Consider the following 11,587-nt stretch of genomic DNA (forward strand, 5'->3'; position numbering starts at 1 on the left):
AACTAACTCTGTTAGCTTGGCAGAGTTGGTATATGGTCATTTTGATGAGGAGACTAGGGGAGAGAGAGAGAGAGAGAGAGAAATGAGATTGTATATAAGAGAGGAGAAGAGTGTTATGGGGATTCATCTTGGAAATTAGGCTGGATAGAACTGATAGGAGAGTAGTAGCCTCTCGAATGCTAGTTGTATCTTCCTTTTCTGCTTATATCTCTTACATTCCCTAATACATTTACTGAGGCAAGAATGATATTTCAGTATCATTCAGCCCCTTAGCTTCTATTCCATCTTCTGTTTTTTACTCTATTATTCTGAATTATCTGCCACTATACATTATATTCTGCCCGTTATCTGTTTAGTTTAGCTGCAATGGTACCAGGATCCTACAGTCACTTTCTTGTAAATTTCTATATAGATGTGCAGTAAGGTTCTTCAACTAAGCTCTTTGGTTGGCATCTTTGATACGTTTTTATCATCAGCTGCTACAATAGTTGATGAGGAAAAAGGAAATCCCTTGTGGCAGCCTTGTGCAGACTTTTATATAACTTGTATTTTATCATGCCTCCCATGGGGTGGAGCAGAACTTGTTGAGGTAAGTATTTGATGCTTGAACATTTGGTAATCTGATTGCATTATGTTTTAGCAACATAAGAAGAAAAAATATCTCTCTGCATTTTAGTGTTAAAAGTTTACATATTCATATATTCTCTTAACTGTTCCTTTTATCATTATCATATTTATTAATTTCTGAATTTGTTGTTATTTACTGGCTTCCTTAAAGTTTATATGAACCATTACGATTCTGAATGTTCATTTGCATTCAAGATTTTATTTTCCTTCCAATGGTTGGAGTCATCTTCTATCTATATTATAAAATTTAGAGATCTGTGAAATGTGAATGGAAATAAGACTGGCTGTATTTTCCTTTTGTCAATTGGGGGGCTTAGCTTGTTTGTTTTTATTTGATCCAAATACCCGAATGGGGTATATGTTCAGTTTACAGTTTTTGATTTTAATTCATTCAGGGGAAAATAATGACTTTCAATGAAAGTAGAATATACTTGATTCTCATTTTTGGATGACTAATGTGAAAAGTAATTTCACTGTATCAACCCTCATTTTTCAGTTTTTTCCAAGCATTGCCTGAACACCAAAATTCGTTCTAAAATTGTAGTTATTTGTTTTGCTTTAGGGTACATATGGTTTGCGTTTTCATTTTCTGTTTTCATTTTCAGTGTTTTCTATTTTTGGAATTTTGTAAAGAAAAAAGAGAAAACAAGGTGTAAACAGAAAACAAGATTTTATTATTTTCACTGTTTTCATTTTTTCCTTCACAAAATCCAGAAAATAGAAAATACTGAAAATGAAAATAGAAAATGAAAATGCAAACCAAATGCATCCTACTTATCTCTGAAGGTGATTTTGCTTTATCCCATCCAGACCAAAATATTCTCTGAAACTTGCTTTTGAAACATTCAAATCTAACATAAACCACTTATTTTAGCTTAAATAATTCCTCTTGAAGTTAAATCATATTGGTTGGTACTTGGCAGCATTGGTTGACGTATGACCACAATATGGCAGTTGAGATCTGAACCATTTGTATTGGAGTGTTCTTATCTGTGGATGGTTCAAGAGCTTGCTTTTTGTTACTACTTATTGATGATTGGATTTTTCTACCTTTTTGCTGCTTAAGCTGTCATGACATAATGTTAGCTGAAATGATATTTTGGTTTACTAGTCTTAAACTAATGAGATGAACTTTATGATTTATTGAAGCACCAGTTGGAATTGTTAAGGGTGTGAAGCCAAGAAAAAATAATTTGATGCAGAAAATGTAGACTTTCAGTATCTTGAGAAGTTACAAATTTTTTTGTAAATGATATAACAGCTTCTCTAGTGGGTACATAGCATGCATAATGCATGCATGTTTGAATTATAATGGGCATTTAATTAGTCTCCTGAAACTTTCATTCTATTGAATGGCCGATCATGTCTCATGTCTGTAAACAGCAAGTTCCTGAAGAGATTGAGAGACTGATGGTTAGTGTTGAAGCTTATTTGAGCATCAGAAGGCGTGACTCTGACACTGGTTTATTCTTTTTTGAAAAAGATGATGCAAACGAGAGAGGTTCCGGTGATAAGGTTGGTTACTGTTTCCACTTCATTATGAGTTCTGTCCTCGTTTGAAGTTCATATCAATGTTTCCTTGCAAACACAATTCTTTCCATGAAATATTTATGTTGTTTTGGCCTTGCCTGCTGTGGTGCATATAGTGATGGCATAACAGGACCTGTGAAGTTTTTCATTCCATTGTACACTGTACAATTATCCTTGTGATTTTTCTATTACTATAGAATATCATGGTCTGAAAGTACATGTTAGGATTTGAAGCACTGAACTCAGGTCACCTGCCTTAGTTTGGCAGGACAATAAAAAGGGATTGCAGTTTAGATTAGTTAATAACAATCATAAATTTGAGGATGAGCTTGAAAGAATTTCTTTCGGAATGCTAATTTGGTATTTCTGATTATTTGATGAAATTTATAAGTTATCTTGGAACTGTTATTTACTGAGTATTGGTAGATTATTATTTATTCTTTATTCCTTTTTAAACTTTTATTTCTCTTGGTGTTACCTCTTTCTTCCTTTCAGATCTCGTAGTTGTCGTATGATTTCACCCTTGTTTGAAGCTTTTGACACAAATAATTCTTCTCTAACATTTGATTGCTATTTTCTAGGATTTTGTAGAAGACTTATATGACAGAATACAAGCTTTATCTAGTAATGGATGGAAAGTTGAAAGTGGTAATTTTCTCTCGTTTTTTACTTGATAAGCATGGTAGTATAGGTGGTTCGATATCTAAATGATAAATTTCAATACTTTTATGATTTATTATGTTTTCTCTCCTGCTTTTTAGTCTTTAGGACATTATTTGATTCTATATGTCTGAAGATCACGTTCCTCATAGTTTACATTAATGGCATAATCATAACAGAATGTTTGCTTGGAAAGAAAATAAGAAATACTAACTTGAGCTTAGCATATCTAGTCGAATCTTGTGGTGAGATTTTAATCTGGCTTATTGTTTTCCTTTTCTTCTCTGGTTTTTTCGGGTCATCTCTTCTTGCAGTTTTTTGCCATTGTTTACCTATGTTTTATTCCCTGCTTTGATTATTTGTACTGCTTGGGTTGTTAGTTCCAAGACCACATCTATCATTTGAAGCTCAGCTTGTTGCTGGGAAGTCCCATGAATTTGGGACAGTGAGCTGCCTTAACATACCAAGCCCACCTTCAGTACCTTCTGGCATATCTAATGGTAAACAAAAGCATGAAGCAGAGTTAAAATATCCACAAAGGATACACCGGCTTAACATATTTCCCCCCAGTAAAACTGAGGTGATTTTTTTTCGCCTTATGATATTTGGTCTTGTGCATTTACACTGATTTTGTTGCTTTTAATATTACATTATGGAAACTTATTTAATTTATTGTTTGACTTGGACCTTTTTTTGACAGTAAATTGAACCTTATATTTGTTTGGATATTTCATTGTTTTTCTGCATCTTTTGACATTTTTTTCAAGAGCTTTGTTTAGGCATTGTTTTCTTTGTAGAAGAAAATTTGTGACATAATTTGTGGGTTTGTGCATACCCTTACTGTGCAGCTGAGACTGGCTATGTTATTTAGTGGTAAAAACTCAGCAAACAAATCAAGTTAATAGTTGCAGAGATGAGCATGTTGACATAAACAAGTATGGTTAGACAAAGATATTTAGATGTTAATTAGATATGATATTATAGCATTGTCTGATCTACATAGCTGAGCCCACTTAATAATTCTTAGTTTTTGTTTCCTTTGGCACTCCAAGTTTGTGGCTTTTAATATAGATATAGAGATATAGAGATTGCCTACCTTGTGCTTTCCTATAAGTGTTGAAGCAGTTGTTTATATCTTCTTGTAAGAAGTGCATACAATTGTGTATTCTTTCTTGTGTTTGTTCTCTTTGTGTGTGATTGTTTTTCTTCTTAAGTAGTTATATAGTTATGCTCCTGTTTGGGAGTGTTGTGGCCTGTTCTTTGGGTGCATAATGGTAGCAAAATTAATAAGTATTCTTGATCGAATGTTTTTACGAGCCGCTTGGAAGCTACAAGTTCCATGGATAAGTACCTGGCAAGGCTTGTCAAAGGTGTTGTGGCTGCCAAAAATTGATATTCTACCTTCACCGTTACTTAAATTTCAAAGTCAACCATATCCAAAATTGCTTTCAAAACCAGGCATATGTCCTTATAACCTTTTACATGATAATCTACCAATATTTGAATGTTTTTTGGTGGTAAGATTTCAGCAACTTTTCTCTAAAGCCAAAACACGTGGTAAGATTTCAGCAACATTTCCAAGCCAGGCCATTGTTTGAACATTCTCACATTTGTATTTGGATCCAAATTTGTTGTTTCATTACAAACTTCATTAACTTACTACTATCAACTATCAAGTATTTTCAGATAAACAGTAACTTACTACCATCAAGCATTTTCAGATAAAAGGAAATTTCCTTGGAGTTTGCTGCTATAATCTTTATGTGAAAATAGTTTTTCATCCACCCCCTCCCTGCCATGATGAAAGACAACCTATTCTGAGGTTTTATTTTGTTGGCATATTGTATTTTTTTTATTTGTTCCTTTAGGATATGTTAGCATTGTCTGCTCTTGTGCTTCTATTTTTCTTGTCAGACTAGATTTGTTCTGTAGACATCTCCAAAACAAATAATTTTACTTTTGTTAAGTGAGGAGCAGACTTTCACGTGATGAACTTGCTGATTAATTCCTTGATATTCAAAGCTGTTCGGTTTACATGTATGATTGTATTACCTACACTGCAATTTCAGGTTTTGAAAATTTTGAACTTTTTTCGCCACCATTATATCTGAGGATTAAATGGAAAATAATCTTTTGGATGGCAGGATCTGCAGCCTATTGATCGATTTGTTATGGAAGAATATCTCCTGGATGTGCTTCTGTTCTTCAATGGCTGGTTTGTATGAATTGTTGATTCTTTTCAATGCAATGACATGCCTATTTTTACCCTTTCAAAACCATTTTTTGATTTAGTGATCTTAGGTTCAAACACCATTACTGTCGTTTAAAGAATAGAAAAAACATTTCTGATGTTGCAAACTCTTAGTTCTGTCCGATTTCTGTTGTGCTTTACAAAAAACTATTATTTGGTGTTTAGTTAGAACTCCTTTGGTCCTTTTATTTCCTCTCTTTTTGGTTTGCATCCTTCTCTAAAATTGTTTGACATAATTTTAACTGTTCTCGTTTTGTGTTCATGCAAAGCTAGTCGAAAGGAATGTGCTTCTTTTATGGTTGGCTTGCCAGTGCCCTTCAGATATGAGTACCTCATGGCTGAGACAATATTCTCTCAGGTATTTGCACCTACCTCCTCGATGCTTTTGATTGGACCCTGGTACCTGTAAAGCTTTAGCACTATAATATTGTGGATTGAAGCTTGATTTGGGTCTCTACACTGGCTTTGGTTGGTTGCCATTACAGGCTTTAAAATAATGATGTTACTAAATTGAGTGACATGTTCAGTAACATTTAATGTCTAAAAATCTAGAAGGCAATGCCATGAAACAATAAAGCTAATAGAAGCTTGTCCTCTTTTCTTAGTATTTGAGATCCTAAGCCAGATGTTGTTCTATGTTCCACTTAAGCATTCAAGATTGCAGAGTTCTGTGCAAGTTACTATTAAGGTGGGACAGTACCATATATTCATTGAAAAGAAGCAATGATGTGATTTTGCACTCTCAGGTGCCTGAGGATGATTTTGAGTTTTTTTGGTTATAGTGGTGACTCAGTAGTTGTGGGTATTTCTTCACACATGAGTTGACATTTTGGGGTTGGTCTAATTGGTTGGTTTAATTAGTAAGAAGTAATTGATAGTTTTGCAAAGATGTGCTTGAATGTCAAGAATTTATCATATACTGAAATATAGGGAATATTATAAATGTTCCTTAGATACGTTTGAATGAAGGATGCTTTTGTATATTTGGTAGTAATTTTGCCGTCATATGTCGAGTCTTTTAGTCCTTCGTGCACTTATTTTCTAACTTTTGCTGTTATATTTTATTATAAAAAATCCTTTTATCCTTTAGTTTTATATTTTCAAGGGAACACTGATCAATAACTGGCAGATGTTATAGTGGACCCACCAAGTGCTCTCTCTTTCCTGCCTTTTAATTGAATTTCCTGAATTTTGAAATAAATCTTCATCAACCATTATATAAATTATTGATATTACTAAGAGTTGGGTCAAATTACCCTAGTGTAAGCAATTGCTACACCGGTGAATAATTTGTCATTTGAGCTTTTTTTTTTACAAAATCCACAGTTGGATTAGAATTTTCTATCTTATAAATCATCTATAAAATTTCATTTCAATTGAAACTCATTTGAAATACAACAAGAACAACAACAAATCCCTATCCTACTAGGCGGAGTTGGCTACATGGATCAAACGATGCCATTTCGTCCTATCATGTATCATGTCTACAGTGAGACTATTGACACGTAGATTTCTGTTGACCACTTCATAAAAAAAATTGGTTAACCAACTGATGCCCTTACCTCCTAAGTCTTTCCACATTTCAATCGGAATATTATCTGATCCTACTGCCATTCCATTATTCATCTGCTTTACAGCCTCCCTTACTTCTAAGTCTTGAATCCTTCGATAATAGTTGAAGTTTTGGTCATCTTCCCTCGTGTGTAACCGACTTAAACACGGAAGAGTCTCTTGTCCTTCATTAAATAACTCATAAAAGTAGCTCTTCTTTGTTTTGTTAATGCTCTCATCTTGGACTAAAACTTCTCCATTCTTGTCCTTGATGCACTTAACTTGGTCCAAATCTATTGTTCTTCTTTCTCGACTCTTTGAGATCTTATATATACTTTTTTCCCTTTCCTTCGTACCCAAAGACTGATAAACACCCTCATACGCCCTTGTTCTTGCTTCACTCACTGCCTCTCTTTTCTCCTTCTTAGTAATCTTATATTTTTCCCAATTTTTAGTATTGCAGCTTAAAGGCCAGTTTTTAAAATATGAAAAGCATTTGAAATACTTTTTATATATTTGAATTTTCATGAAATTTAGCATAAAGGATCTCATTATGGGTCATTGTGATTCAATGGTTGGATCACTAAAGTGTATATTCTATACGAAGTTATGCGTAGTGTAATTTTGCTTATTGATCCTTACTGATTTAGTAAGAGATGTTTTTTTAAACTTTTTTTTTTAAATTTATTTTTCTGAGGTTCTTTTACTTTTCTATATGAATGCTTGATTATGTATCGGGTAGCCTTATTTATGCTATCTCCATCACTCCTGTAGTTGCTGATGCTACCTCAACCACCTTTCAAGCCAATATACTACACACTGGTTATTATTGACCTTTGTAAGGTATTATTTGTTGGATTTTAACATTGTTTCTTTGTCACTGGTGATTTATTAGCTCTCTAATACACATTCATGAATTTTAAATTCTGATTTTTGGTTTGACACACCTTTGGCTACAAAATAGGCTCTTCCTGGAGCATTTCCTGCAGTTGTTGCTGGAGCAGTTCGTGCTCTCTTTGAGAAGATTGCTGATTTGGATATGGAGTGTCGAACACGTCTCATCCTTTGGTTTTCACATCATTTGTATGTTCCAGATAATATTTATGTTTTCATGCTTTCCCTTGATTTAAATCGAATCCTCTTTCTTTGGTGTTTTTGTTGCTTTCTTTCACCTCCCTAATACTTTAAAAATAAAAACAAAAATAAATGAGTGATACAAAAATAAATGAGTGATGTATGACATTCTTATATTGAAAATAGTATTCATAATTTCCCATTAAAAGATGGCATTGTCAGTAGTGAGATGTATGTCTTGTGAAACAATACGCAAATTGTTGCCTGAAACTTAAGTGATAATGAAATTCATATTTGCACGAAATATAGATCATTTTCAATTTTCAAAAAAACCAGGGAAGAAACTGTTTTCTGGAAGAAAACAATATGGGATTCTATCTAGTGTGAAGTCATTATTGTAGATTCATGCCTGTATAATTATGAGGCAAGTCTACAATATGGTTGATGCAGGTTGCTAGACCTCTTCCTGTCACCTTTAAACTCTTACTTCCTGTTCTTGTGCCATGTTCATGAATTAGGTTTAACAATTTTCGGTTTTCATGACTCAGGTTAAATAAAATATCTTTTTAAGATCAGTTCTGTTTTTACTTTAAAAATTAACGTGCTTGCAAGTTGTTTCTCTAGTCTGGTCCTGTTCAACTTGGTTGATGGATTTACTACACTGCAGGTCGAACTTTCAGTTCATCTGGCCATGGGAAGAGTGGGCTTATGTCTTAGACCTCCCAAAGTGGGCCCCGCAACGTGTGTTTGTTCAGGAGGTTTTGGAGCGAGAAGTTCGCTTATCTTACTGGGACAAAGTTAAGCAGGTAATTAATCATGGACGAACCACAGAAGTGATTATTGATTAATTCTAAAGTTTACACGACCTCAATATGTGGCAGTACTATAATGCAATGCTACCCAGTAATCTCTCATACAGTAATTGCTGATTAAGGAAAAACCTCATAGGGTATTAACATTTTTGTTGTTGTCAGTCTATAGTAGTTGAGGCTTTTATGTTTGAAGTTGAATATATTCCATGTAATTTAGTTTTTATTCATATAATTGGTAGCAGACCTTCAATGAAATTGATCTGGTATAGGTGCATTCCAGTCAGTTGCTATAGTCAGTTGTAACAGAAACTGAAATGAGTTAGGATATAGGAGGAAGAAAGTTAGGAATTTGGTACAAATATTTGGGAGTGGAAATGGCGGTTATCTTGAGCACATTTTCTTGGCTCTTCTCTTCACTCCTTATACTCTGAACCAGTCCTAATAATGTTTCTATTGTCCATTCATGTTATTCACAGAGCGTTGAAAATGCAGCTGGTTTAGAAGAATTACTTCCTCCAAAAGGTGGACCAAACTTAACTTTGGGGGCAGACGGTACAGAGAACAATGAAAATGTGCTCTCTGGAGAGCTTAACAACATGGTTAAAGGAAAGGCACCTGTTCGTGAAATAATCTCGTGGATTGATGAAAGCATACTTCCCAATAATGGTCTAGAAGTTACACTAAGAGTGGTTGTACAAACTCTTCTCAATATTGGATCTAAAAGTTTCACACATTTGATAACCGTCTTAGAGAGATATGGTCAAGTTTTTGCAAAACTATGTCCTGACCAGGATAAGCAAGTCATGCTGATTGCTGAAGTGGGTTCATTTTGGAAGAGTAACACCCAAATGACAGCAATAGCAATTGACAGGATGATGGGTTATCGACTTGTATCAAATTTGGCCATCGTGAGATGGGTTTTCTCCTTAGAAAATATTGAGCAATTTCATACATCAGATCGTCCATGGGAGGTACTTCAATTTATGGATAGTTCAATATCGTGGTTGTTTGCTTTTGATAGTAAAAACAAATTATTTTAAAGAGAAGAGAATGTATAAAAGAGGAACGTAATTATCGTAGATACAAAAGAGATATCTATGAAATAGACTATGTAACAATGCATGCCACCACACCTTTTGAAATCAGCTAGAGGAACACCATTAAACAAACAATTAGTTGAGCACCAACCAAATAGGTAATCTTATCCCAAACAATTTCAATAGCGGAAGGATCGTTAAAATCCCATAATTCCTTTCCAATCAAAGACAACAAAGCACCGCAAAAACCGAGGATTCACACAGAATCCTTACATCTTTATGAGCCAAAAGCACTGTTTCCTTCCCGAATATAACCCCCAGGAGGATGGGGAACACTATCATTTTCTTTAAAGATGTGTTTTAACTTGATCTGCTTTGCACATAATGCCTTTTACATTTAGGTGCTGGATACATAATATTTCTTGTTCTTGTTTTTATCGTCATTGTTAGCATATCAAAATATGTAGCATTAATTTAATTGATGTTCATAGCCATCTGTAGCTCTTTTGTTTGAAATTCCATCCTTTGTGTATCCCATCAAACAGGTTCTTCGAAATGCAGTAAGCAAGACATATAATCGTATTTCTGATTTAAGGAAAGAGATATTATCTCTTAAAAGGAATATTTTATCAGCTGAAGAAGCTGCAAAGCAAGCAAAAGATGAGTTAGATGCTGCAGAGTCGAAACTGACACTTGTAGATGGTGAACCAGTTCTTGGTGAAAATCCTGCTAGGTTGAATAGATTGAAGTCGCAAGCTGCAAAAGCAAAGGAGGAGGTGGTTTCTCTTCAAGAATCTTTTGAAGCTAAGGAAGCTCTTCTTGTCCGAGCAATTGAAGAAAATGAGGTAATTAACTAAAACTGGTATTAACATGTCTGCAGACAGTTTTTTCCTTATGAGACATGACGATGCTGTTATGACACTTTGGACAAAAATTTTTTAGTGGTCAGAAACTGCATAGAACTTCATAGTAATGTGGCTGCGGATGGACTAGCAGAATATCTTTTTACCATTTATTATTGAAATTTTATCTTTTTGAATACTTCACACCATAGATAGCCTGTGCTAGATTGCAAAAGTTTCTTCTGGTAAATGTGAAGTGTTATATTTCTATTAAGAGATCGATGATAGTGTTGTTTGGTCTAATTACTTAACTCCATATTTTAGAGAGGATACTGCATTATTGTTCCAGTACATCTACAATAAATCATAGAAAAAACGAATACAAAGTGCACAATAAAGGAGGATAAGGATTTATCATATAAAAATATTATAGGATAAGGATAAAAAGAAGAAATAATAAAGGAGGATAGGGAATCCACTTAAGTAGGAAAAACAAAGAGCTTGAGGGGATATCACTTGGTCTGGATTCCTGTCCAGTTTTAGTGCTATATTACTAGTTACTACACAGCTTTCCTTTTCTTTACAGTTAATAAATTTTTAAATTATTCCTTATACTATAAAAAAGGATTTTAGGTTGATATGATCTGTAATAATTTCATATATCCATTGGTCTTGTTTATACTTAGTTGTAGTGTTTAAATAAGGAAACAAACTGAGATAACTCTCAAGCTTGTTTTCCTCACGTGTATGACTAATTGATTACCTGATGTATCATGAAGTTCTTCCAAGATATTATGAATTATTCTATCCAAAAAAGATATTCTAAGAATTTGTTGTAGATGTTAGGTTTTACTTGTCTGTCAGCTATAATTGAGGCAATTCAGATTACCCTTTTATTGTATTTGCACAATCCATTCTTGGATCTTGCTTGTTTTCCTGAGCATTTAAGGCTCTAAAGTGAGAAAGTTGGTAAAATGAAATCACTCTTAAATTAAGATAGTGGGGCACACATTATATGGAAGTTACAAAATCAATGGTGATTAACTCCTCACTTTACCACTTTACCAACTTCCTCACTTTAGAGGATCTAAATTCTTACGAATGTGCTATCAAACTTAGTACTAAATTGCCACTGTTTTCAAATTATTTATTTGTATGCCAGTGTTTATGTACAGTGGCCTATTTTACTTTTTTCTATTAAAA

The 11,587-nt window shown here is 33.9% G+C and overlaps 1 protein-coding gene across 2 annotated transcripts in view; it reads left to right on the forward strand.

The window, feature by feature from the left end:
- The window catches only part of LOC107604853 (nuclear cap-binding protein subunit 1), a 16,849-nt gene that overhangs the window by 3,406 nt on the left and 1,856 nt on the right, over positions 1–11,587 (forward strand). For both annotated transcript variants that reach the window (XR_001612407.2, XM_016306559.2), the window contains exons 6-16: positions 413–589; positions 2,011–2,142; positions 2,739–2,805; positions 3,198–3,397; positions 4,962–5,032; positions 5,342–5,426; positions 7,394–7,462; positions 7,584–7,702; positions 8,361–8,499; positions 8,982–9,476; positions 10,088–10,387. Coding sequence is in view for 1 of the 2 variants with exons in the window: in XM_016306559.2 (XP_016162045.1) it covers positions 413–589; positions 2,011–2,142; positions 2,739–2,805; positions 3,198–3,397; positions 4,962–5,032; positions 5,342–5,426; positions 7,394–7,462; positions 7,584–7,702; positions 8,361–8,499; positions 8,982–9,476; positions 10,088–10,387 (1,854 nt within the window). In the remaining variant the exon portion in view is untranslated. The remainder of the gene's footprint in view (positions 1–412; positions 590–2,010; positions 2,143–2,738; positions 2,806–3,197; positions 3,398–4,961; positions 5,033–5,341; positions 5,427–7,393; positions 7,463–7,583; positions 7,703–8,360; positions 8,500–8,981; positions 9,477–10,087; positions 10,388–11,587) is intronic.

The sequence above is a fragment of the Arachis ipaensis genome, chromosome B06 (genome assembly GCF_000816755.2).
Source record: "Arachis ipaensis cultivar K30076 chromosome B06, Araip1.1, whole genome shotgun sequence".
NCBI lineage: Eukaryota > Viridiplantae > Streptophyta > Magnoliopsida > Fabales > Fabaceae > Arachis > Arachis ipaensis.